The 27,448-nt window shown below is 42.7% G+C and overlaps 1 protein-coding gene across 2 annotated transcripts in view; it reads right to left on the reverse strand.

The window, feature by feature from the left end:
* Nucleotides 1-770: 770 nt before the first annotated feature.
* LOC117673331 (tetraspanin-15-like) overlaps nucleotides 771-27,448 on the reverse strand; it is a 31,303-nt gene continuing 4,625 nt past the window's right edge. The window contains exons 2-8 of one of the 2 annotated variants that reach the window (XM_034430642.3): nucleotides 24,435-24,620; nucleotides 14,734-14,808; nucleotides 11,437-11,532; nucleotides 9,195-9,308; nucleotides 5,905-5,958; nucleotides 5,111-5,227; nucleotides 771-4,087 (exon numbers count right to left, since the gene is read on the reverse strand). In XM_034430642.3, the coding sequence (XP_034286533.3) occupies nucleotides 3,854-4,087; nucleotides 5,111-5,227; nucleotides 5,905-5,958; nucleotides 9,195-9,308; nucleotides 11,437-11,532; nucleotides 14,734-14,808; nucleotides 24,435-24,620 (876 nt within the window). In that variant the 3' untranslated portion in view covers nucleotides 771-3,853. The remainder of the gene's footprint in view (nucleotides 4,088-5,110; nucleotides 5,228-5,904; nucleotides 5,959-9,194; nucleotides 9,309-11,436; nucleotides 11,533-14,733; nucleotides 14,809-24,434; nucleotides 24,621-27,448) is intronic. The other variant, XM_087875920.1, reaches the window with a different exon arrangement.

The following is a 27,448-nucleotide window of genomic DNA, read 5'->3' on the forward strand; positions in this document are numbered from 1 at the left end:
GGTCAGCTTCTGGTCAGCTGCAGGCTTTGGATCCCACCGAGTCCTGGATAGCTCTCAGAGTCAGCAAGAGGCCACTGGATGCTGGGATCGTATCGACCCACAAATGTTGCCACAGCTTTTCTGTTGAAATGTGTGTGACATGACATGGATTGATCCCTTCAGAGCTGCAAGGAACTGGATCATGGGATGCTTCTCATGCTCATACATGAGTGTGTTCAGACAAATTCTGATCCATTTAATATGCAACCAACTCCAAGTAGCCAATTATCCCACAGCTGATAAAAATACTAAGCAGAATTTGTTTCTAGGTCTTGGATGAGTTAAGATTGTTGGTTGCAGGGATGAAAGTGCCTTGGCTGAATGTTTTGGTCCTAGTTGAATGGTCTGTATGAGCAAATCTGTTGGAACCCTGGCAAACAGAGGCCTCACCTCACACATCCCTCCTCTGGAGTTTTCCCACGTAATGAAGAAATCTTTTTCCACAATTACTTTACTTTACTTTATTCAAATTTCTATACCGCCCTTCTCCTTTCGGACTCAGGGCGGTGAACAGCCAAGATAAAAAACATCTATACAAAACATCACAGTTAAAGGAAGAAGTAAAAAGTCATTAAAGTTTTAGAGGATTTATAGCACTTTGAAGTGGTCAACCTTCAATTTCAGAACATCTCTCTGTGTCCATATATGTGAATTTTCGCCAGTGTCAGGCAGTGGCCAGGTGTAGATGAACGGTTCTTTGAGAATCCAAAGACAATGAACACACCAGTGAGGAAGGAGATTTCAAGCTTTATTGAGTACCCTTAGCAGGTAAATTAAATACAAGAAAGTATAAGGTAACAACAATTCAAGTGAAACCGATATTTAATTACAGTTGTTGAACGAAATGAAAGACCACCATCTTCTTGCCACATAGGAAAGACAAGGAAAAATACAATTTCTTCATATCTGCACTTGCAGGATGAGGTCCAATAGTAGAGAATCTCCGTAGCACAAGGTTGAAATGTGGAGTCCTTGGTGCTCTCTGAGCTCAGTTCTTTGCTCGGAGGCGTTTCACTCCTGAGACCATTGAGCATTATAGTGTATGGAGGTTTGGTTCCAATTTATATACAATACAGGTAGTTCTCGACTTACAATCATTCATTTAGCGACCATTCAAAGTTACAATGGCATTGGAAAAAGTGACTTGTGAGTGGTCCTCTCACAACCGTTGCAGCATCCCCATTCGTGGTTGGTGAGAGTCTTCTTGCCCCCACTGGCCCTGCCATGCCAAGCAGGTCTTGCTCTGCATCTGCTCTATTATTCAAACAGATTTTCAGTTTGTGACCACGAGGGGGTGCTACAACCACACAAAAAAGAAAAAAGTCAAGGAAACAATGGGACTCCACTAATGAGACAAGATGGCAAGGAAGTAAAGGGCAGTGGAGAGAAAGCAGAGCTGCTTAATTCATTCTTCGCGTCTGTCTTTGCGCACAAAGATAATATATCTCAATCTACCAAAAACATAAATGTAAAAAACAGACAAGAAAATAGTACGAGAACTCCTGTCTGCTCCAGACGAGTTCAAATCACCAGGACCAGATAGATTACACCCCAAGGTCCTGAAAGAGCAGGCAGACGTGATCTCGGGACCAGTGAACCCTGTCTTTCAAAGATCCTGGAGCACCGGGGAACTACCAGAGGACTGGAAAAGAGCTGCCGTGGTTCCCATCTTCCAAAAAGGAAGAAAAACAGATCCAGGGAACGACAGAACGGATCAGCCTGACATCAATTATTTTTCAGCAGAGGGAGGTTGTCTTCAATGTGGCCCAATCGGCTTATCCAAGACGAGGCCTTTCTGCAGTGGTGCCTCTTTCCCAAGCGAGGCCAATCAGCTCTCTTCTAAGTCCGAGGCCTGCAGGTTTTCACTGGGCTCAGAGACGCGTCTTCACTTCGGGTGCCTCTGAGACGTTGCAGTTCTCTTGACAAGTTCGCCTTGGCCCTCTTCTTCCTGGAGTTGAGAAAGAGGGACTGGCCAACGGTCACCCTGCTGGCTTCCTCCTAAGGTAGGACAGGTAGTCCTCAACTTACAACCATTCATTGAATGATCGCTTGAAGTTACAATTGCATTGAAGAAAGTGCCTAATGACCGTTTCTCACACATATAACTACTGCAGCATTCCCCCCCATGGTCACGTGATCAAAATTCAAATGCTTGGCAATTGGTTCATATTTACAACAGTCGCAGTTTCCCCAGAGGTCACGTGACCCCCTTTTGCGATCTTCTGACAAGCAAAGTCAACGGGGAAGCCAGATTCACTTAACAACCATGTTACTCACTTAACAACTGCTGTGATTCAACTGTGGCAAGGAAGGGCATAAAATGGGGCAAAATCATTTAACTGTTTTGCTTAGCAACAGAAATTTTGGATTCAATTGTTGTCGTAAGTTGAGGGCTACTAGAACAGACTGTATTCCGGTTTCTCGCCTGGTGCTTTAACCATTACACCACCTGGGCCCTCCTGAGGCACTCCAGACTAATTCCCACACATGTGATGACATGAACTATGATCCACAAGGGTGTCTACCCACTTATTGATAAGTCTTTGTGGATGCAAAAGACGCTGTGTTTGCTGCCAAAGATGATTGGACAGCTCCATGTCCAATCACTTATTTATTTAATCAATCAATCAACTGATCAGCCACTCGATCAATCATAGTCACTACCCTCCCAAGGTATCCTGATTACAAATAGGGGCTTACAAAAATCATGAAAAATAAAAGCAAAGAATATATATAGCAAAATTCAAAAGTAAGATGACTAGAAACGAACAAGATTTTACAAGTGTTTCTGTACCTTGTCAACACGGGCCTTTTTTCAAAACGAGGAAACGCCTTCCGCACGGGGCATTTCCTAAGGCAGATATTTATTTAACACCCTATGTTGCTGTGAGATTTCCATCAATGCAGAACGCGCCTCTTTTTCAGGCACTCTGCTCAAGTTCAGTGAAGGTGATAACACGCTTTGTCCCCAGACACCAGTTCATTGTGGATCCACTGGGTCACTAAGCGGCATCTGATTGGTTACGTGACGCTACATCACACAGTCCTTTTCTGTGGCCCAAGACCTCTATCATACATGAACACTCTGGGAGAGAGCCAGAATAAAGGTTAATTTTCAAAGGAGCAAAAAATGTGGGATTGCCACATTTGTAAACGTTTTGCAATCTTTCAAATGGGAACATAAGATTTATTTTATTTTGGAGATCCATATATATCATTACCTACCACACCAAATCCTTGCTTTTCACGGTCATCAGAATTTTTTGATGGTAAAATTACTACTGAAGTCTGTAAACTGGAAAGAACTGGAAATGTCTGCACTACAAGGTTCTTGACTGGTTGGGTTTTTGTAGTGAAGAAACTGCTTTAAAGTCATCAAGAGACTTTTTTTTGGGAAATTAAAGCATTAATTCAATTTGAAATGAGTGTAAAAAATTGGACCATCTACTAGGTAATATGTAGGAAAATGCAGGGGCAATATTTTAACCATCTGGTGTACAAAATACCTGGGATTCTTTTTTCTACTAAAGTTCTAAAATCTAAAAACTATAAAATAAAAAAGCTTCTACATTTCAGTTTTTTTAAAAAAAAATATATATTAAAAGTTCAGAGTCCCAAAATTGGAAAAACCTACTTGAATTTTAAACTCAACTTAGTATGCAAAAACAATTACTGAGTGGTTGTGTACATTTCAGAAGGCAAAGCACCCTTTACAATACCCACAGATCTCGTTGCTTAACAGTCCCACGCCACTTTTGGGCGGCTAGGCCTGACCAGTCTCTCCGGAATGGGCACCGCAAGCGACCTAAGAGCTTCACACTTTGCTGTGGCTGGTGGCAGCCTCGACCTCGCTCTCATCATCTTTGTCACAGACTGGGATGTAGCCACCTTCTCGAGGCAAACACCAGCACCAGCCGGCCCCCGTGAGGTCCAGAGTAGCAAAATTGAAGTCGCTCCAGTCTAGTTGCTTGAAGTCCACAGTGTCCATCTGGGAATGAATCTCATTCAGCTTCTGCCAATGTAGCCAGGCCATCACCAAGCCGAAGACCTGCAAGAAGAAAGGGGAGACAAGACCTCTTAGTATGTGGCCATCTTGCCCTGTGGGTTGGTTGCCTGCGGTATAGTGAGCAAGGCCGCTAGTCCTGTACCTAAACAGTGGAAAGATCAAGGGACAGGACGTGCTATGGGGAGAGACCCTGTACCATGGGTGGCTGTGCCACTGAGGCTGGTGAGGTGAAAATCCTGCTCTTCAAACGCTTCCAACCCTGGTGCCTAAGGCACCAGTGCAGACCCTGCAGGCAGGGGATGCAGGTCGGAAAACCGAATTCTCTTTCTCCTCTTTCGTACTTGGTGACTCTATGAGCTCTATGAGCTGGTCTGGAGACTGAGGGAGGCTTGGTGGCAGCACTAGTGGGCTTGCTCCCAGGGTTGGTTGTGCTGCAGGCCAACAATCACAGGACTGTTGATGCGATGGGTGGCGCTTTCAGATCTCCCAACTCTAATGCTTGCATGAATGGAACATTTCCTACAGCATGCCTGGCCTTTGTGTCCATGAACAAAATAATGAAAGAATGCCAGCTCTGGATCCTTTAAAAATGTGACCGCTGAAAGAAAACTGTGGGGAACAACAGAAATTTGGCATCTGCCCAGCTTGTTTCTATTCTGAATGTCCCTGTGGCTTCCTTTGCAGGAACCGCAACTGGGCTGGAATGCCCAGGGATCCCAACAAAGAAGAAAGATGGCAACCGGAGAGAAAACACCAATTATCCTGGCTCACTTTGGGGCCAACAAAGACAGCTACTCCGGACGCGTTATGGATCCCGATTCTTTTTTATTAGGACAAGTGGGGGCTTGTGGGGCACTTAAAAACCTCAAGATCGACACCACAACGCAAAGGTTGCAAGCGCCAATCCCAGGACTGGGATCTTTCCCCAGCGGATGGACGCTCTGATGTCTGACCTTTGCAGTTAAGTCTCCTGATGTGCTAAAGATACTTCTTTCGTGCCGCTTTTTCAAGGGCAAAAATACAAGCACTCCCAAATAACGATCAGAGAACAAAGTGGGTTTTTACCTGAGGAAGGAGCAAAGAGCAAACAATTGCTAAAGTGGCTTCAAAATTGTCTTTGAACCAAAAGCTCACTGCGTGGATGCAGCCGCGTACGTGGATGGTGTTCACCAGCTCCAGTCGCTACAAAAAGGATAAATCTCCGATTAATGACATGATTGTGTCTCATCCCATCACAAGTCATTGGCTCCAGTCATACATTTGGCTATTACATTTGATTGATGGAAGTTTTAAAGAATTACTGAGATCCAGCAGGTACCCCCAGATTTACCCAAGATACTGGTTTCTACAACGCTAACAAAGTTAGAAAGGTGGCCAGACTAATCTTTATCAGAGGATGTGACTAAGTATGTTGGGTAAACCGAGCTGTTTGGTGAGTTTACACAGTGCTAAGGGGCCAATTCAGTAATCAGATCATGCTGTTGTGAGAATCCACCACATAATTTGAGAAGGCTTTTCCCAGCGAACTTCTTGCCTGGCCATTCACACAACTCTCACAGGTATCTGTTCTTAGCCATTGTGAGCAGAATGGCTTGAAAGACCCAATCTCCTCTTTGGGGTGCAGTGACCAGGAATTCCTGTGGTGCTGGCTAAGGCTGCAGTCAAGAGCTCAGATACGCTGGCATTCTTGTCTGCAGTCTTGCTCCTAATGATGCTCAGCAGCAACACTCCCCAAAGCACCTGTTTGTTTGTTTGTTTGTTTGTTTGTTTATATACGTCACACTTCTTAGCCACTCATCTCCCTTCCTGCCTGCTGCTGTTTGGCATTCAACTCAGCCCGGTGAATCTCAGTTTGCTACCTCTTGATTTAGTGTTCGGTATCCACACAGAGTGTTGATGACTTCTCCTGGCGCCTGTGAAGACAACAAGAAGAGGAGCCAATGGCAGCAGATGGAAGAAAGTTTGGGTGGTTATGTTTAAGACCCGCCGGGAAGAAGAAAAGTAAAGCCGGCCGTTTTGGTGGCCTTCGGTTGTTCTCACACGGAACAACTGCATTCTGCATCTAAACAACCATCAGTTCATATTCACAGCACAGCCTTGAAGTTGCTTTGCTAAGATTTTTCTGTCCTGAAGTCACTTATGACTGCTTAAAATAAGAGCTACCTTGAGGAAAGGCTGGTGTGTCCCTCGCGTCAAGAGCTCTGCTATTTTCTGGGCTGAATAAAGCCGAGGGGAATTGAAATCACCCGCCTGTTTCCTGATGGTCGAGATAATTCTAGTGGCCGGTCCTTAGTTCTGGAGTGGAACACTTCAGAATGGAAACTCTGCTTATTACAGAACATTTTTCATCTACAGTTACCCATTGGGTTTCTTTGTATTAAGCCTCAGAATAGGTCATTTGCTCCACAGAAATGCCATTCCCAAATCTATTTTACAAAATGAAATCTGCTTTTTTAATATTTCATGGAAATGCTAATCTATATGTTGTCTCATCTCTCATACTGCTATCATACATTGCTATTCATAACTAAATTAACAATGTATCCATTTTCAAAAATAGACCTATTAAGAGAAATGGGTGCAGATTTCATTTTGCTCAAAACACAACCAGAGCTTTGCAGATTAGCACTTTCAATTTGACAAAATATGCATTTTGGGATTGTGCTTTGATGTATTAGGAATATGTGGCCTTATTTTGCTGATAATTCTCTTGCAAATATTATGGGGAAGGGTGCTGAAGGTTCAACCTTCTCTCCTGCTAACATCTCTATGGTGTTATATATAACCAACAGATAGATTGGCAACTGGCTGACCAAGCTGACATCAATACCTGTGAAAATCCTGAAAAAGATAAGCAAGCGGAGGAGGAGTTGTGAGCACCTAGAAACAAACAAGGCAATTGCTAGAAGCCATTTAGTATGGGCAACCAAGAGAAAAGAAGGACTAGGAGTGACGTGATAGCAGTATTCCAGTATTTGAGAGGCTGCCACAACGAGGAGGGGGGTCAACTTATTTTCCAAACCACCTGAGGGCAGGACAAGAAACAATGGATGGAAACTATTCAAGGACAGAAGCAACCTGGAGCTAACGAGAAACTTCCTAACAGTGAGAACATTTAACCAGTGGAACAGAAGTTGCCTTCAGAAGTTGTGGGTGCTTCATCATTGGAGATTTTTAAGAAGAGAATGGACAGTCCCTTGTTTGAAATGGTACGGGATCTCCTGCTTGAGCAGGAGGCTGGAGCAGGAGACTTCCAAGGTTCCTTCCAGCTCTATTCTGATTCTGATTCTGACTTCAATAAGGCATTTTTATTTTTTATTTTATTTTTTTAAATTTGATCTATATGCCGCCCTTCTCCGGAGACTCAGGGCGTCTTACAATGCATTAAGCAATAGCCTTCATACTTTTGTATATTTATACAAAGTCAGCTTATTGCCCCCACAATCCGGGTCCTCATTTAACCTACCTTAGAAAGGATGGAAGGCTGAGTCAACTTTGAGCCTTGGAGAGATTCGAACTTACAGTAATTGCAGACAGCTGGTGTTAATCACAATGCTTTTAGTCTGCTGAGCCACCAGGCCCCATTTGACAAAGTAGACCACAGCCTATTTCTTGTGGAACAATGTGGTCGTGGATTCTTGACCATTCTTGACCACCAAGAATCCATGACCTTATTTTTCCATAGCATATCTGACTTAACCAAATACATAAAGATTGAAACACTCAGGATTATGGATCACATAAAGCTCTGCTTAACTACATACTTCCAATTTGATGGACATATTTACCAACAAATTAAAGGAACATCTATGGGATCACCACTTTCAGGACTTATAGTGGAGGTCATCATGCAACATCTAGAAGCCATAGCACTTCCACAAATACAACCAAAAATATGGATCAGATATGTAGACGACACCTTCACCATAAGAAAAAAGGACCAATTAGAAAACCACCAATAGAACCATCAATAACATTTTTAAAGGAATCCAGTTTACTATAACGGAAGAAAACAACAACTTGCTACCCTTCCTGGACATCCTCATCAGCAGAGACCACAATGGCAAACTAGAAATGCAAGTCTACAGAAAAACCATCCACCCATACTACCCAGGGGCTCCACTACCAAAGCAGCAACCCAACTTCCCACAACAGAAGCTGCGTAAGAACTTTATTTAGACAAGCCCAAACACACTACAGCAACTGGAACAGCAGAAAAAGGAAATGGAGCACCTGTACAACATATTCCAACAAAATGGATATCCACACAACTTTATCAAAAAGTCCCTGACCACTCAACCCAATACAGCACAACTAACACAAACCCTAAAACAAATTACACTGTCATACATCATGAATATCTCAGAAACTACCAACAGACTCCTACAACCACATGGAATCAGCATAGCACACAAGCCAACTAAAGCCCTTCAAAACATCTTAAGCAGACCAAAAGAGACAACAACCATAGAAGAAAAAACTGCAACATTTTAGAAGTTCACAGACATGACACACCACCTCCCCTCATCTCTGTAGCAGCCCTTCAAGGCAGCTATCATGCCACTCCTACTCCATCTTCTCACTAAGCTCTTAACTGTTCATCCTACTGTTTAGCCTCCAGCCTTTAATCATCTTTGTTGCCCTTCTCTCCACTCTTTCTAGAATTTCAGCATCTTTTTTGTATCACAGTGTCCAGAACTGGAGTCAGTTTTCCAAGTGTGCCCTCACTAGTGCAGTGCGCAGCAACACCATCATTTCCCCTGATCTTGATGCTACTTCTCTGTTGATGCAGCCTGGGACTGCATTGGCTTTTTTTGCCAGCTGCAGCACAAATAAGCACTTTCTTTTACAGGATTCAAAATCCAGCCTTCTCTAACCTGGGCACCTTACAGATCTATGTCCTTTAAACTGTTCCAGTAAAAGCTGAACTTCATGTCTGTGGAAGGTGCACACGGTGAGGGATCCTGCGGTAACTGAACCCGAGGTGTGGCCTGAAAAGAAGCATGTCAGAAAACTGCATGCCATTTGAACAGAAGGAGACTGTGGCCCTGCCATGAAGCAGTCCAAAGGGATACCAGTGCAAGGTGTATCAACCCTAACCCTAACCCTCCCTTCTGGAAGCCACCTGTGCAAGCCTCTTCCACCTCACCTTCCTGATACAGCAGGTGTAGGGCACTCCACAGGCCAGAGGGCCACTGCCATTGCACGAGTGGTATGGATTCACATGCCAGTCGCTGAATTCGTCACCTCCACAGCAGGAAAACTACAAGACAAAGAGAAGAGCTGAGTACATAGGTTCATCTTCCATCATTAAAAGTAAAACAATACGGCAATTCCAGGAAGTTCCAGACCAGAGGCCTTTAGTCTTCAGAGAGACTGGCCTACTCTAAGCACGCAAAACTATTTAGCTGAAGAGATCTATGGCCACTTTGTAAAGCTGAAGGAAAACGTGTGCTATAGCCACGGCTGCTTTGCCCAGGGAAAGAAGGAACGGTGGTCATCTCTGCTCAACAGGCAGTGCTTCCTTCTGTTCTACAAATGTCCGGGCTGCTCCCCGGGGTTCTTCTAAAGGATCGAGGGTTAGTGAGTGGAATAGGATCTTCCAATGGCTGAATCTTTCACCTTTTCCTGCTGAAATACCAAGTGACAGAAATGGAAGGACACTTTCAACAGAATCATCAGCAGACCGGAATGAATTTGTTTTGGGCAAAAGTTCGTCTGAGGCCAGAGCAGTCTAGTTGAGATTTTAGCAAGACCATCCAAAAGTCACCTCCCTCTGGGAGTGGGGTGAAATAGCGAAGTGGCAGTATACACCTGAACAGCTGCAGCAATTCCTATTGAACCCATGGCAGAAGGTGAATCTTTGTTAATTCCTGTTCAAATCCAAACTTCCCCTCTGGTCACTGTCAAATAGGGAACAGTTCTAACAACAATTTTCTGCAAAAAAGCCGTAACAGAGATAAAAACCCAGACAACGGTAAAAGCACTCTAGACTAAGAAAGAACTCTTACACTTTCCACCCATCAGTGTCTCTGTAGATGAGTCAAATTCTTAAGCTTTGTCACCCAGCACCTTATTAGATTGGGAAAGTGAGGAACTTACATTTCACAAGGAAAGAAGGCAATTTCGGACCAGGGAGGAAAAGGGGCATGAAACCCCCTCCAGCGAATCTGATGCGGAGCTGCTAGCTAAAAATTGATTGTTACAGCTCAGACTGTGACCTCAGCCTATGGCCAACTGCCAGCAGTTACTAATAAGTATGATGAGCTACAATGGCTCCTGGACCATGGATATGGAAAGACCTTAGTTATAATTTTAAGGAAAAGTTTTATTATTAAGAATCAATCAAGGATATTTGACCCTGGACAGACCAGAGACAATGACTGAAATTGAAACTGAAGCCATTGCAGATTTTCTGTGAGTAAAACACATTAATGGATTGTTAACAGAGGGTTTGAAGTAAGTTTCTGTTGTTGGGCTTATCTGTTAACTATTTCTTTTTACAGTAGATAAATGATAGGTCAAATTGTTTAGGTAAATAGAGTTGTAGCTGTTTATATATTGTAGGCCTGTTTCGGAAAGAGGGAAAAACTACTAATGTTGTAATATATTTAGCAGTATTCAATTAAGGGGGACAATATATGTATATTTTCTTTTTTTTAATTAATGCACTTATTTTTGTTTTTGTCCTTAGTTTTGTTCTGTTTTTGGTTGGTTTTTTTTGTGAATTTGTATTTTAACTCTTGAATAAAAAAAATATAAAAATTGAATACAAAATGAAACTAAAATAAATAATAAAAGGCATAAACTTTGTGAAGTACATTCACTTCATCAGATGCATCATGCATCACAAAAGTACAGTATATGCCTTTTAATAAAACCTGTTAGACTAAAAAGGTGCTACTAGGGTCCTCCTGACTTTTGTCTATTATAGAACAACATGGTTCTCCTGCAGCATCTGCTATGAGAAGCAAAGGTCTCTGAAGAACAATGGGGAGTCCTGGGGATCTTCCTCAGTTCAGAGGTTATTCCCCAAGAATTCTGTTTTGTCCTTCGTGTTTGATGTTAACAGCTTAGGGAATTCTCCTGTTTGCAAAGAGGCCATCCAGAGTTCCAAACGAATGAGAGAATCCAACAAAGGAGAATATTTTTAGCTCAGAGTTGAAATGAGGGATTCTTGTTGCTCTCTGAGCTTGGTTGACTTTCAGCAGATGTTTCATTGCCCAAACTAGGTAACATTATCAGTGCCAGAATCTGGGAGAATCTATCCCAGATTGCACATGCATTGTTTAGCAGAATAAGGCATTCTGGATCGGTCTAGCCATCCAGCCTTTCTCCAATAACATTTTTGTTATAACAAAATGACAGTTGACCCAAAAATATAGCGTTACCTTTTGCTGAACATAGTCCAAAATATTTTTGAAATCCAAGTCGTCATAATAGTGTCTTATTCCATCCTGAATGCTGGAATGGAACACTGCATTCATCTGCAAGAAAAAAAAAGAAGAGTTTCCACAGACCCCTGAAGAGATCTCCCAGGTTGGGAGTCATCTGCAAGGCCAGCAGCTTTCACCTTTGGGGCAGCCACAAATGTCAAAACAGCATGTGCTCAATAATTAGAAGCACCATTTACTTTACAAGGAAGATGTCTGACAGAGCCCTGGTTTGTTTCTGTTTAAATTCTAGCATCACAGAGTCACAGAATCATAGGGTTGGAAGCACCAAAGGTTGTCAGTAATTATTGTTAGGGTAAATGTATCTGCTTGATTGTTGCTTGATAGATGGCCACATAGTGACCTGAACCCACTGGGAGAATCAGGTCCCTTCCTGCCCCAGATCAGCTTTGAGCCTGTGTGCTGGGGAGCAAGGTAGGGAAGAAAGCCCAGCAGGAAGCAGTGGGGACCGCTAGCGAAACGATTAGGCTCAGGGGGTTGGGGGAGTGGGAGGGGGGGGCTCTGCTGCAGCCACCCTGAATAGGGTTTCAGCAAAATGGGAGAGAGCAGCTTCCGCCTCCATCCAGGGCTCCGGCCAGGATCAGAGTGGGGCTCCTTCTCTCCTGAGCGAGAGCCAACAGAGTTTGTCCAAGACCTCCGGCCCAGAGGCCTCCGCTTCAGGCATGATCAGGGCAGCTATGACAGGCAAAAGGATGAGTCGAAATGTCAGGTCCAGACTCTCTTTGCCACTCCTGGCCTTCCATCAATAGCCTTGGTTCTTCTCACCCACGGCAAGAGCCGGTCAATGTCACCACAGGGCTGAGACATGCTTGGGACCTGCATGTGTGGGCTCAGTAGGCCAATGTGGCCCCAAAGTGGGCAAGAAGACAGGTGAGATCCCTCCTGTAGCAGGAGCCCTGCAGCGCTCAGGCCCAGCCCTCCACTGGAGACTGTGAGGCAGCCGGATTAGGGCCACGCGTCTGCTCCTGCCAAGAAAGGGGGAGGGACCTCTGCATGTGTGTATGTTTGAGTGTGCATGTGTGTGCGTTAAGAGAGAGAATGTATTTGTATGTGGGAATGCAAGAAAAACCAAGAAGGTGGCAAGGGAGAGAAGAGGAAAGCAGAAAACCTCGAAACAAAATCAGCCTGTGGGTTGCAGGGGACAATTGGCAGCCACGATTCAGACAGGGCTGAGGAGAGTGCAGAACCTGGCCACCTCACCATCCCCCAAAGAGGCAGAACTGGGTGGCAGCTGATGAAGGTCTTACCCACTCCAGCCAAAGACAGAGATGCCAAATTTGCTGCAAAGGCTAGGCAGCTGGAAAGTCAGGAAAAACAACAACAACAACAACAACAACAACAGCCATCTGCAAAGCCAGCCCAGGTTAGGATGGTCAAAGGAAGGCTAAAGAGTGACTGGATCTCAGGCTCGGTAATTTCCCCATAGCCCACAGCTGGAGATCAGCCGAGGACAGGGAGAGGCAAGTCAAACCTGACTGCCAGAAAAAAGAAAAGGAAGAGGAGTTTATCAAAACTCAAGAAACCATAGATAAGGAATCTCTATGAGAATGCAGAACACCTACAGAAATTCCTAGAACCTGCTAGACGCCCTGAAATAATTATAGCTCCCATCGAGGACAATATTTGGGGGAAGGAAGCAGAAGCCTTTAAACTAAACAATGGGGGACAAAGAGTTAATTGATACAGAACATTTTGTCCCCAGCAATCTAAAATTAAAAGGGTTATCAGTGCATGTAACACAGATGTTTGTGCGGGTAAGAATATCAACCTTGCTGTCAAGCAAAATCAAGCTTTTAACAGTGAGTACCATACCACGTGCACTAATCAAACAGGTGGTAAGGAAGTAGGGGGACAGGCACAACACAGGTTATTTAGAAAGTAAACGCAGGGTGAGGACTCAAATGTCTATACACCAATGCACAGAGTATGAGGAATGAATAGGGTAAATTAGAAATTCAAGTAAATGAGGTCAGATATGATATTGTTGCCATTATGGAAACTTGGTGGGATGAAACCCACAAATGGAGCATACAGCTAGAGGGATTTAAATTATTTAAAAGAAAGAGACCAAAGAGGAGATGGAGTTGCAATATATATAAGAAAAAACTACATCTCTACAGAAATAGAGCACAACAATGATGAAAACTGTCTTGAATGCATTTGGGTCAATGCATAAAAGTGTTCCTGACAAACCTAGAAGACAACTTTGTCTCCCAAAAAGTAGGGAAAGGAACTAGGGAATCAGCTCTATTGGGCTTAATTTTCCCTAACAGAGATGAAATGATAGAAGGTGTTGAAGCTACAGGAACCTTGGGGAGGGGGAGTGATCATGCAATATTGCAATTCAACATGATGCAAGCACAAACAATAGAACAAAGTCAAACTAGAGTTTTGGAATTTAAGAGAGCTAATTTCAATAAACTTAGAGAGAACTCTGGAAGTATTCCATGGATGAGAATCCTCAAGGGGAAAACAACCCAAGACGCTTGGGAAATTTTGAAAAGTGAGATTATAAAAACCCAATCTAGCCCAATACCAGTGAAGAAGAAAAATAACAGCTCTCAAAAGAAATGGCCTTATTGAACTTTATGAACATGACAGCATAAAGAACTCTCTGATAAATTGAAAGACAAAAAGGACAAGTATAAAAAGTGGAAAGAGGGGCACATAACTAAAGCAGAATATCACCAAATAGCCCGAGCCTGCAAAGATGAAGTGAGAAAAGCTAAGGTTCAAAATGAACTAATTGCGACAAAAGTGAAAAGTAACAAAAAAAAGGGAGCCTCTTTCAACATGTAAAAAACAAGAAAAAGGTCAAGGAAACAATTGGTCCATTAGTGGGAGAAAATGGCAAGAAGGTGACAAGCAACCGGGAGAAAGCAGAACTGTTTAACTCGTTTTTTGCATCCGTCTTTACGCCAAATCCAACCTATCTTTGAAATATATGGTTCAGAGATCACATCTGCCAGCTCCTTCAGGATTCTGGGATGTAATCCATCTGGTCCTGGCAATTTGAACTCATCTAGAATGGACAAGTATTCTCTTGTCATTTTCCTGCCTCTTTTGACTTGTAACCCTAATCTGTCTTTTATGGTTCTGTTACTGTTAAACTATTTTTTTCCTTTTGTGTAAAGGCAGATGCAAAGAATGAATGATTCCTCCCCCTTTCCAATTCATAATCTCTAATGGGCAAAGTGTCTCCAGTCATAGGAGTGACTGACATAGAGAGCTTACCTGCTTCTCGAAGATGATTTCGACCAACAATAGCAGCAACTCAATGATGAAGATGGCCAAGAGGACCCAGAAGAACTAGGCAAAAGAGACAGAAAGGGGGCAGGGAACTGAGGGTCATTAAAACAAGAACCTGTGCGCTCATTTTTTAGCAATTGCTGCCGGGGCATTAGAACAAGTAACCCTTCCTAAAATACAAACAAGATGCAGAAAGGACTTTTTTCTTCATCCAATGAGCAGGAGATGCCACGGAAGAAATGTAGGGCAAAGGCAAATCCTTTATGATAATTTCAGCTTGTTTAAGAGCATCAGCTGCTGGATTCAGAGGATTTCTTCTTTTTTCCCTTTGACAAGCGGACTCCATAAACTTTCAGACAAATGGTCTTGAGATGGAAGAGCATGTATGAAACAGAAATCAACCCCCCTCCCCCCAAAAAGCATGTGTTTTAGTGTCAGGCGTGAAAGACCAGGTCCACACATGGAGATTCAATTAAACCGATTTGCCGCTAAAGCCCGTGGACAGGAATCTTCTCAACCAATGGGAGATACAATTTAGTTAAGGGTCAACCACACTCAAAGGGGTTGCACTTACTTTTGTCGGTGGCTTCATCCCTCCCTCAGGCTCTGCCATTCTTCTCCTACATTTAGGCTTCTACATGACTACAATGAATCACTTTTAATAACTTATTAAATTTAATGGAGTGTATATAAACTGCTGCAATATTACATACTTCCTATTTTCCTGAGTGGAATGTGATTGCAAAGTATTCACAATATTTAACTTATTTACAATATTAACAATATTTGAGAGGCTGCCACAAAGAAGAGGGGGTCAACCTATTCGCCTAAGCACCTGAAGGCAGGACAAGAAGCAACGGATGGAAACTAATCAAGGAGAGAATCAACCTAGAAATAAGGAGAAATTTCCTGACAGCGAGAACAATCAATGGGTTTACACTGTGAACTCAGCCACAGAGGTAGGAACTTCTGCATAACTTTAGCTGCTTATTAAAATAAATTTGCATTTTGTTAAGTCTTTCACTTTTTCTATATGGCTGTTTCAGGATTGTATCCCAAATGTTCTATTTAACTTGAAATCACCATAAACAGTTACAGTTTTTGCTTTTTCATATTTCTTATTCCCCCGAGCAACATGGGATGTGGTTTCTTTTTGCCTTTTAACATTTTCACAAAATGCATCTTTCTTCTTCCAATGTTCTCAGGATTAAAAATAGGCAGTCGTTATTTTACAACTTTCCTTGGATTGCACCTTTGCTGCCCTAAAGGAATGCACTCACTCTGTGAGGCCTGAACTGAACTTGGGACAAAATCCTTCTGCAGAGATTTGGCAGGCTGCTTAACAGACTTCACTGCATCCCCAAAAGGCCTGAGGTGAGTTTTCAGACTTCTAGTTTTCCTTTAAAATACCCAATCAGAAATTCTCCCACTTTCTTTAATGCCACATTGTTTGAGGAAGGATTTTTCTTCCCTGCTTTGCTTTCTTTCTTATCACAAATAGCTTCAGGTAATTTCTTTATGTTGTATTATATTTATTTCCCCAGAAACATCTGTTGAAACTGTGAGTTTTCAAAAAATGTTTTAACTCTGTTGTAAATATCCGTCCCCCTATTATTTTTCAAATTCTGTTTTTCTGCTTTTTTGTTTTACTTCTACAATCTACGATTCATCATTTTTTTCCTTTTATTTATCTAGAGAAATTTCAAAGCTTTCATTCAAGATATTTCACTGCACACTTCATCTTGCACTCAGTACAGCACTGACTTTCCACTTCCTCTCTGCTCCACTGTGAGTGGAGATTGACAGAACCAGGGTTGCTTTGCCCAAGGCAGAAGGGAAGGGTCCCCATCCCTGCTTTGCCCTGCTCTTTGTGCAAAAGGCCTTCCTTGCAAGATCAGGCATCTGACCCAGAAGCCCCTTGCCCAGGAGTTCACCCACTGCCTTGGGCTGGGAAAAAGAACTGAAGTCACTCCTGGCAGGCAGGAGCATGAAGAGGCAACTCTTCAGCTGCAGGGCAGGGCTGAAATCACTTCGCTGTTGAAAAAGCAGCCATTTTGGAATTTATTTGTCAAAAGGACAATAACATTTCTTAACTAATTTATGAAACTATTATCTCTATTAACTAAAAGTGGCTCTCTTTAGTCACAGCCTTTTTGAGTCTTCTTTATTGTTAAGCAACTAAAAAGAGGGTTGCTGGAGGCAAGCTACAATAAAGAAGTATGGAGTATCTTTTCTTCTTAATTCTGATGGAGAAACGTAAGGATAGAATGATGTGGTTTTATTTTACTATTTTTAAATAATATGTAGCCTTGAATTGTTTGGTTATGGGTGGCTGAAATTTTCTGATTTTTATGAACTCTGATTGGCCAGAAACAAACAAACAAACAAACAAACAAATAAACAAACATTCTTTGACCACTAGAGGGAGCTAGGATGTCCAAATTTGAGCATATTTTTTGGGAAGTTTTTAAAATTCTTTACAGAAAATTACTCATTTTATAGATTCATTAGGTTCTAAAGATATAAATAATATGGATAATATAAAAAAGAGCAAGAGGTGCAATTATGTGTAGAAAATTATCAAACCGCTAAGGCAATTTTACAAATATCTGACAAGGTAAAGGACTTCACTGCAATTTTGGAATATAAACCTGACACCAATTTTTATTAGGATGATGGTTTAAATACAACCATCTCAGAGCAATTGAAACAAGAATTTCAAGCAAATTCACAACTTTCAAAAGGACAAGTTTGGGATATTTTTTTCATGGATACTAACAAAGTTGAAAATTCTTTAAGAAAAAGAGATACCATAGAGGTTTCAGAGAAGATTTTATTCTATGAGGAAGAGCTTCAAGTAAATCTACAACTTCCAACAGAAGAATTCTGGGACTTTTTCTTCATGGATATTAAACAAGTTGAGAATTCCTTGAGGAAAATAAACTTGACAGATATTACAGAGAAGAAAAAAGTTTTATCTAAGGGAATGGCTTAAGTTTAATGAGTTAATTAGAAGTAGGATGGATTTTTACAAGTTTGTCACATGTAATTGAAAGAAAGCTCTAATGTAGTTTTGTTTTATAAAGTGGATCTGAAACTTTTTCTGTTTTTTATATATAATGTTTTGAGTCATTCCTAAAGTTTGTAAAATATTATTGAAAGTAAATTTGAAACTATGAATGATTAGAAATATTTTAAAGAAAAATCTAGAGTTCTTAAATGGATGGGTTTTTAAAAAAAAAAAGTGTTTTCCCCTTTAAGATTAAATAACTTGAGAGAGTGTAGTAAATTATGCTAATATAAATGATGATAATTTGTAAAAATCAATTGGTACAAACAGAAATATAATTTTCCACAGCAAAAAGAAAAATAGAGATGATTAAATTGATTGTTTTGTTGAAAGAAAAGAACCTGCCTCATTTTGTTTCCATTTGGAAATCGCTTCTAGATTTTATGCTTATGAAGGAAAGAAGGAAGCTTTGATTTTGGTTTTGCTGATTACATACGTTGTTATAGAAACGGCTACTATATATTATTGTGTAAAAGTAAAAAGTTGAGGTTGTAGTGCTATCATCTTCTACTGTGTTCAAGAGAGGCAGAGGTCCTTTTTCCCATTTTACCCCACACTTTTTCCTTTTCCCGTTTCCCTCCCTTAGTTTTTCACTATTTTCATTCTCTTTGTATTTTATAATCTGATACACTAAATAAAAAATTTCAAACCAAAAACAGTGAGAGCAAAGAACAACTCACCCTCTTGGAGACAAGCAAGTGTTGGGGAAGAAAGGCAGACCCATCAGAGCAGAAACGTATCTAAGATGCAATCCTTGAAGGCACCTTGTGGATCACTCAGGAAATGGGGCTTGCAACAGCCACGTTTTGCTCAGCAGGAGATTGAAAAGAGGAAAGCGTTTTTCATCCCCAAGCAATGTCACAAAATGTTATTAATTTTAAAAACGAAAAAGTATTTGACATTTGTAATTCATAGGGGAGATGAATTTCTGATATACAGATGAAAAATAGTGTCAGGCAGGAACAGTTTGTGATATTTATTTAACCAAAGTGGCCTCCATTTGTGAACTGAACATGACGGCAAATAAAATTTTACTTCTGATTCCTGTACAAAGTTGATTATTTGGAACTCCAATTAATTTTCTCTCTTTGCAGAAGTTATTCAAACTTGCACAGTAAAGTAGCGGGGACAAAGTTCAAAGTTTAGGGAACAAACAGGGTGAACATGAAGTATTAGGACATGCAGGCAGATAGGATATAGTTGCCATTACTGAAACTTGGTGGGATGAAACTCATGATTGGAATGTACTGATGGAAGGACACAAACTGTCCCAAAGAAACAGGCCTAACAAAAGAGGAGGTGGAGTTGCATTATATATAAAAGATCAGTACATCTCTACAGAAATACACAAAACCAAGGATGAAAACCTCCTAGAGTCCATATGGGTCAATATAAAAGGGGGGGGAGGAATGAGAATGCTATAGGTGTATATTACAGGCCACCCAACCAAGCAGAAGAAATAGTTGAACTCTTTGCTAATCAATTAACAAATGTATGAAGGAAACATACCACAGTAGTGATGGGAGGCTTTAGCTACCCTGATATCAACTGGGAGACAAACTCTGCAGCAAGTGGGCGATCGAACAGATTCCTAACCAACTTAGCTGACAACTTTGTCCATCCACAAGGCAGAAGAGGGAACTAGAGGAAAAACTATGCTGGACCTTACAAACAGAAAAGAAGTGCTAGAGGGAACTGAAGTTACTGGAACCTTGGGCGAGAATGATCACATTATACTGGAATTCAATATAATGCAAACACGAGCAATAGAATATAATCCTCATCCAGATCCAGTCTAACCCAGAGCTTACTATAAGGTAAAGCTGACTCCTTCAAAATTGTCCAGGAAAGAAAATGGTAGAACACCTGTCCTTCTAGACAAGTTCAAATCACTGGGACGTAACAGATTACATCTGTTTTGAAGGAGTTGGCAGCTCTCAGAACTACTGAACAAAATCTTTCAGAGATCCTGGAGCACAGGGGAAGTACAAGAAGACTGGAAAAGAACTGATGTGATTCCAATCTCCAGAAAGGCAAAAAAACTATAGATCAATCAGACAATATCTGCAAAAATCCTGAAAAAGATAATTAAGCAGTGTATTTATGAGCACCTAGAAATGAACAAGACAGTTACTAGAATCCAGCATGACTATGTAAAAACCAGATGATGCCAGACAAAATGTATTGCCTTCATCGGCCAAGCAACTAAATGAATGGATCAAGGAAATATTATGAACATAGTTTACCTAGACTTCAGTAAGGCATTTAACAAAGTAGACCATTGCCTACTTCATGGTAAGACAGAAAAATGTGGAACAGACAGCATCACCACCAGATGGATTTGCAGCTGGCTGACCAACTGCACTCAACGTGTAGTCCTCAATGGAGCTACATCAACGTGGAAGGAAGAATGCAGTGGGGTACTTCGAGGTTTTGTCTTAGATGCAGTGCTCTTCAACATCTTCATAAATGATTTACATGGGAGGGTATAGAAGGGAAACTCATCAAATTTGCAGATAACACCAAATTGGAGGGAATAGTCAACACTTTAGAAGATACACTCTCTCAAGAATGAACTTGAGAGACTTGAACACTGGTTCCTATCCAACAAAATACAATTCCGTGGTGCAAAAAGTAAGGTTTTACACCTAGGCAAGGAAAACCAAACACATGGGTATAGAACAGGCAGTACCTGGCTCAACAGTAGTGATTGTGAGAGTGATCATGGTGTCCTAGTAGACCACCACTTGCACTTTATGGCAGGATGCCAATGAAACGAAGAAGCTGAAGATGGCAGGCCTGACACCAACATAGTCCTAGGCGGCATCAACAGAGGGATAGTATCAAGATCACCTGAAGTGATATCACTTTACATTGCACTTGTAAGACCATACTTGCATACTTCACCCTGTTATGATCACCATGACAAGATGTTGATACTCTACAAAGAGCGCAGAGAGGACACTTTGCAAAGATGAAAAGGGGTCAGGAGGATAAACCATATGATGAACGGTTAAGGGAATTAGGCTATGCCTAGCCTATCAAAGGGAATGATAGCAGTCTTCCAGTACTTGAGGGGCTGTCACAGAGAAGAGAGGCCAACCTATCTCCAAAGTATCATAAGAAGTAGTGGGTGGAAGGTCATTAAAGAGACATTCAACCTAGAACTAAGGAGAAATTCCTTGACAGTGAGGACAATTAGTGAATGGCTTACCACTGGAAGTTGTGGGTGCTCCATCCCTGGAGGTTTTCAGAAAGAGACTGGACAGCCATTTTTCCAGAATGGTACAGGATCTCCTGCCATGGGCAGGGGGTTGGTCTAGAAGACCTTTAAATCCCTTCCAACCCTATTATTCTGTCTTCTACCTTCTACTTTACCAGGTACCCCCGAAAGACAAGAAGAAAGGCGAGGCATTCTGGGCTGCTCTTGATAAAAGGGAATAATTAGGGCCTCCCCACCCCCACCCCCACCCCCTGCTTCCATGATCTCTGAGCAATGACTCCAGACAGAGGGGCGACGTAGAATTCAAAAGAGATGTTCAGCAGAACAGTTGGGCTGCTCTGCCAAACCGCTTTATATTTTCTGGGTTATTGTAATAATCTGACAGTTGCACTTCTCAAGAACTCATTAAAAATAATATTCCTTTTTATCTTAACATAAAAGATGTAACAATGCTGTTGAACATTCAGCTAGAAAGTCAGCTTCAGTGTCAGAGGAGAGCTTGCAAAGCAGAAAATGAAAGAATGAAAGCAACTCCAGCAAAATCAGTTCAGCATTTGATTATGAGATTTTGAGCTAAAAGTGCTTAAGACAAGTGACCCCCAACTTTTTCCGGCTTTGTGGATTGGCTGGGGGATGGGGATGGGAAGAGGAAATGATTCTGTGCAGGGGTGAAATCCAAATTTTTTCTCTACTGGTTCTGTGGGCGTGGCTTGGTGGGCATGGCAGGGGAAGGATATTGCACAATCTCCATTCCCACCCCACTCCAAGGGAAGGATACACTGCAAAATCCCCATTCCCACCCCACTCTGGGGCCAGCCAGAGGTGGTATTTGCCGGTTTTCCGAACTACTCAAAATTTCCGCTACCGGTTCTCCAGAACCTGTCTGAACCTGCTGGATTTCACCCCTGATTCTGTGTGAGTGGCAGGTGCGTGCTTGCACACACAGCTCACACAGGAGACCCCGTGGCACCTGCTGCTGCTTCTCTCTGGGAAAAGAGTCTGCCGATGGGCCTTTCTTTGGGCCGATGGGCCTTTCTGCCTACGAGGCTGCAGAGGGAAGGACCAAGCAGCAAAGGGCCTCAGCTGCTCCTCATGGAGGTGCCCTAGGATCGTCCCCCCTCACCCCCCACTTCAAAGGAGACTACTCTGGCTGGGAGTTATAGACCCAAAACAGATCAGGAACAGTGTTAAAACCTTTGGTAGCAATTTGCAAACTCCCAGAAGGAGCAAACGAGGAGCCTCCTTTCTGCTAACTTTCTCTGCCACAAACATGAAGCGTGTGTGTGTGTGTGTGTGTGTGTGTGCGCGCGCGCACCATCCTTTCTCCTCCTGGGTTACGGGGGGGGGAGTCTTTTACTGGCACCCCCTGGCAAAGATGCCAAAGCCTTGCAAGGGCTCCTTGAGAACAGGGATGGCCGGCGTGGTCAGGCCTCTTCCTGCCTTGCCTTCTGGACAAGGCTTGATCTTCTTTGCTTGGCAACGGGGTTGGGCTGCTGAGGGCAGCCTTTGTCCCATGCTGCTACCCAAAGCAGATAAGCCTCAGGAGTTGGGCAGGTGTTCAGAATGTCTGAATGCAGCGCAGACAAAACACCCTGAATGGCGGGTGGGAGTAGCAATGGCCTCCTTCCATCTGCTGCGTCTTTTGTCTGGTTTTTAATGCAGGCAGAGAGGCAAGAGACAACAATGGGCGGGGGAGGCTTTCATTCCTTGCAAGCACAATTGGTTGGCTGCAGAATCGCGGTGGGGGGGACGGGACTTCAGTTTCTTTCTCAGGAAAGCCAGGAGCAATGTGGCTTCGGAGGGGAGGAGTTGGCTGGCTGTCCCAAATGCCTGGGCTGGGGGAGCAGCTGCAGTCTGACATGTTCCGGTAAGAGTTATGGGGAAGAATTTTGCAGCCTGCCCTACAGGCAGTTCTGTGCGCCTGTTGTAAATGATGGGCAAAGAATAGTTCTAGGAGGATAAATGTGATGCATGAGACTCCCTGCAGGCAGGCTGGCATTATTGTTCCTGGCGGCAGCTGTAGAGCCACGCAACGAACAGGGACTTCCTTTTTCCATGCTTTGCTACACACCTATGGACACACAGAGGCATCGCTCTCATAGCTGAAGTAAAATCAAAATGCTCCATAGAAACATGCTTTTCCCTCCTGCCTAAGCGGCATATTCCTGCTACCTTATTCTGGCCTCGCTTGTTTATTCTTCATGAACCACCCTACTGGGGTCCTGTGCTCAAACAGCTGCTCCACTGGGCAGCCCACCGGCCTGGGAGGGCATTCCCTGGGAGCTGGTCCAGAAGGAGGATTCTGTTGGGGTATGAAGCACCCCGGAGCCAAATAAGGCCCACCCTGCCTTAGGAACGGTGAGCCTCCCTTGAGCAGATCCACTAGACGGCCAGCAAAGGGAGGACCTGTCCTCCTTCCTCCCAAAGGGGCTTTTTCCAAGAGGCAACTGGACTTTCTGGCTTTTCTTCAAAGATGATTCGCTTCTCATCCAAGAAGCTTCTTCAAGAGCTGAAGAGGGTTAGGATAAAACGGGTGGACGATTATTAAAGAGAGATCCAACCTAGAATTGGGGAGAGATTTCTTGACAGGGAGAACAATTAACCAGGGGAAGAGTTTACCTCCGGAAGTTGTAGATGCTCCATTACTGGAGTTTTTCAAGAAGAGACTTGACAGCTATTTGTCTGGAATGGTATAGGATCTTCTTCTCAGGAACTGGGTTGGATTAGAAGACCTCCAAGGCCCCCCCCTTCCGATCCTACTATTCTACGTCCTGCAACAGGCAGAGCCTCACATTTGTCCAGCTTGGTGAGCACTTAACCAGCTTATTTCTTTCGGAATAGCTTTTCCTCTGAGATACTGTTTTTTCCTAACAAGCTCTGCTCTCGGTCTCTCCTTACAATAATTTTATTAGAATTTTAAAATAAAAATATAAATAATTAAAATAAGAAAAATACAGAAAGTAAGAAGATTAAAAAAAGATATAAAATTATGACCTCTTGCCCTCCTTTCTATCAAGTAATCGATGCTTTATTTTTTCCCCTTCCTCTTTTGACTCTTTTATAACCCCCATATCCACTCTGTGACATTTTCCAAACAATGGGATTTCCTTTTCAAAATTGTATCCTAGTTCTGCAGTTTATATTTTTGACTGCAAGTGTATGTTGTTTCAAGATGGCAGTGCCCAGGGAGGACGCTTATGGGAGCATGCAATGGGTTCATGCTCAGGGGCTCTGCCGACAGGAAGCTGTCGTCCTTTTCCATTTGCAAGATTTCTAGGAAGGAGGGGCTATTACAGCAGTATCATCAAAGACCATCTACTACGGCAGGCAAGTTGAGGTGAAGGAGGAGCCGGGAGTAAGGAAAGGGCCCTGGGTTGTGGGAAAGTGCCTTACGGTTTTCAGCAGCGTACGGTTGTCTCGGAGGGATCCCACCATGCCAATAAAAGAAACGGCAAAGATCGTGAGGCCCAGGAGGATGAGAATGACGGCTGGAGCAAGGAAGAGCTCTTCCAAGGTCCGGTGCTTCTGCCTTTCCACTTCGGCATAAATGCCCACACAGAAGATGACAAGGCCAACCATCTGCAGAGGAGTGGAAGGAAAAGCAACTTAGATCCTCCCCGCCAAGCTCCGTCTCCAAGCCAAGTGAGGACTCTCTGGGCCTTCCCCTCGGCCCCCGTCCAGCCAGCAAACACAGCTGGTGGGAAGATGGCAAGAAAGGGTCTGCGGAGGTGACCAGTCAACATTTCTTGACGTCAGAAAAAAAAATTTCCAATATGAAAACAGGACCGACAATAATATTTCACAAGTTAAAATCAATGCATGAATGTCAGACCAAAGAGCTATAGATTTGCATGTATTTGATCTTCCATAATTTATCATGATGAACTATAGATAGCCGATTGCTGTTTTCATTATTAAGATATCTTATAATAAAGTCATTCCATACAGTAAAAGCACTTTTCTTCCTTATTTTTTTCACTTGGTTTCAATTTACATATTTATTTTTCTCAATAGGGCAATAGACTGCACTGTATCAAGGGAATTCTTCTTAGATGTCTACTCTAGATGTTTCCAATATTTTAGTAAACTAGAAGCTATTCATTAAAAATCTAACACAGGTATTGTTTCTCAAACTTATATTCTTACCAAAAAATAATGAACAAAGGCCTAACGTATCTTTTTCCAAGCTTTCGTTACGGTGCAATTTTCTGAAATACCTTACCCTCAAATGGGTACCTTTGAGCAAGTTTACACATAAAGGCAAAAAGGTAATTTAGTTCTGACAACCCCTCCAGCATCAAAATGTGTTTGCTTTAATTGTAAATTAATTTTTTTCTGGGCTATGCTGCTAATATTGGAAAATCTTTCTGCATGGTTTCTGCAAATTTGTGGAGAAGTTAGAAACATGTTTCATTCATCTATACATTTGTGAAAAAATCCACCAAAGGTGCTTCTTCAAGAGACAGCCACGGGACAACCACGGCCTGGGTGACGGAGAATCTTCGAGGCAGCTGTGCCTATCAGGGAGTGGGCAGGAAATGCCTTGGTAAACAATATCACCCACCCACCACCGCCTTCTAATCCACAGCAAGCAAGGCCACCATAGCTATCCATTCTTCACACAACAGATCACAGGAAAGGACAGCAGTTTAATTCCGCTTTAAAGGTCAGTGATTTCAAACCAAGCAGCAGCAAAGGCCTTATTAAAAAGCAGCACCAGAGATCCTGTAAATGCCACCCGTCTCTCACAAGCTTTGCTCAGGAAAAAGCAGCCGGGGGTGGCATCCCCTCAGCCCCCCACAGGCCCAGGTGCTGCTGCTGCTATTGGTACATTAGGAGTAACAGTCCTCCCCCTCCTCCTAGCTTTCAACCATATATGCTATAGGACATTCAAATGGAATAATAATCACACCTCTCAGAAGATGAGCAACAGCAAATAAATAAATAACATCAAAGTAACGACAGCAGATAGCAGAAAAGTTGATTCTGCTAAAGCTTCAGGAGGAAGGGACTCTCACTTCTGGGGAAGACTCTTTCACAACATCAGGGCTGTGATAGGAAAACATTGCTTTCTAACATCCCTCCCCCCCAATCCAGGAATGAAATGCTACCGGTTCGGGCCGGTTCACCCAAACCGGTAGTAAAAAATGCTTTAAAAAGTTTTTAAAAAGTTCCGATGATTAGCTGTGTGACAATCAGCTGTGCTGTGCAATTTTTATTTGCTAGAAAGCAGGAAATCCTGCTTTCTAGTGAATCTAAATCGCATGGCACAGCTGTCCCCTCCCCCCGCTGTTCTACTTACCTTTGCAGACTCTGAAAAGGTTTCTTAGCGCCTGCAGCGCGCATACATTCGAAGTAAACGTTTGGTGCACACGCGCACACGAAACGAACCAGTAGCAGACTTCAGAGCATTTCACCCCTGCCCCAATCCCTGACAACAGGGAGGGCTCCCAAAGGCTTACACATTTGGGTTGTGTAAATATTCAATTTGGAGACTGGATCTAATTCCCAAATCAGATCAGGTTTTGAATCAAAGCAGAAAATTGATCTGAACCATTGAATCAAACTAGTCATCTGAACTAAATTGGAGAGCTGTTCTATTAGCATACATACATTTTTAGCAACCAAATTAGTCTGAATTGGATTGGCCTGTCAACTGGAATAAAACTGGATCAGACGGGACCCAGTTTGAACAGCCTGCCATCGCAGACTCCTGCCTGCCCATCTTGGATGGTCTGGATCCAGCCCTGGTGGAATCTTAATTCAGCAGAGTGAATTGAGCCAATTTTTAAATTCAGTTGTGGCTGGTAGTGATGGTAACAGAGCTGACAGGTTTTGCCCTTCAAGCTCAAAGCAGGCCAGGCTCAAGAATATCTTCTCCCTATTCAAGCCTACTGAAAAACACTCTCTTGACAGGATCTCTTGGTTTCTACACTAACTGAAACCTGCCAGGTAAGCTTCTCTCCCTGTCCAAAAGGTTCTCCCAGGAGAGGAAGCCCTCCCTCTATGGTTGAACACCTTTAACAAGCAACAATATTGTTTTTCAGAACATTTTTAGAAGCAAAGAGTTGAAAGGGATCCCAAACATCATCTAGTCCAACCTTCTGTAATCTACAGGGAAACCTAACCTTGAGAAGTACCCGTCCAGCCTCTGCTTAAAAGCCTCCAGAGATGGAGAACCCAGTCTCCATGGTTACGCAGTTTGACTCTGGGCAGATCTTACCAGCGCAGTTTTTTCTTATATTTGAACAATAGGCAAACCCCCTTTTAAATGTACATTGTCTAAGTCATGTTAATTATTTTAGAAATGTTAAAAGTAGATTGGACTATTGAAAAAAAAAATTACCTTACGTCCTGCAAGCAACATATAACCACTTTGCTAAGAGCCAAACATATAACGTCAGCCT

This window comes from Pantherophis guttatus, chromosome 9 (genome assembly GCF_059756535.1).
Source record: "Pantherophis guttatus breed Tessera chromosome 9, ASM5975653v1, whole genome shotgun sequence".
Lineage (NCBI taxonomy): Eukaryota > Metazoa > Chordata > Lepidosauria > Squamata > Colubridae > Pantherophis > Pantherophis guttatus.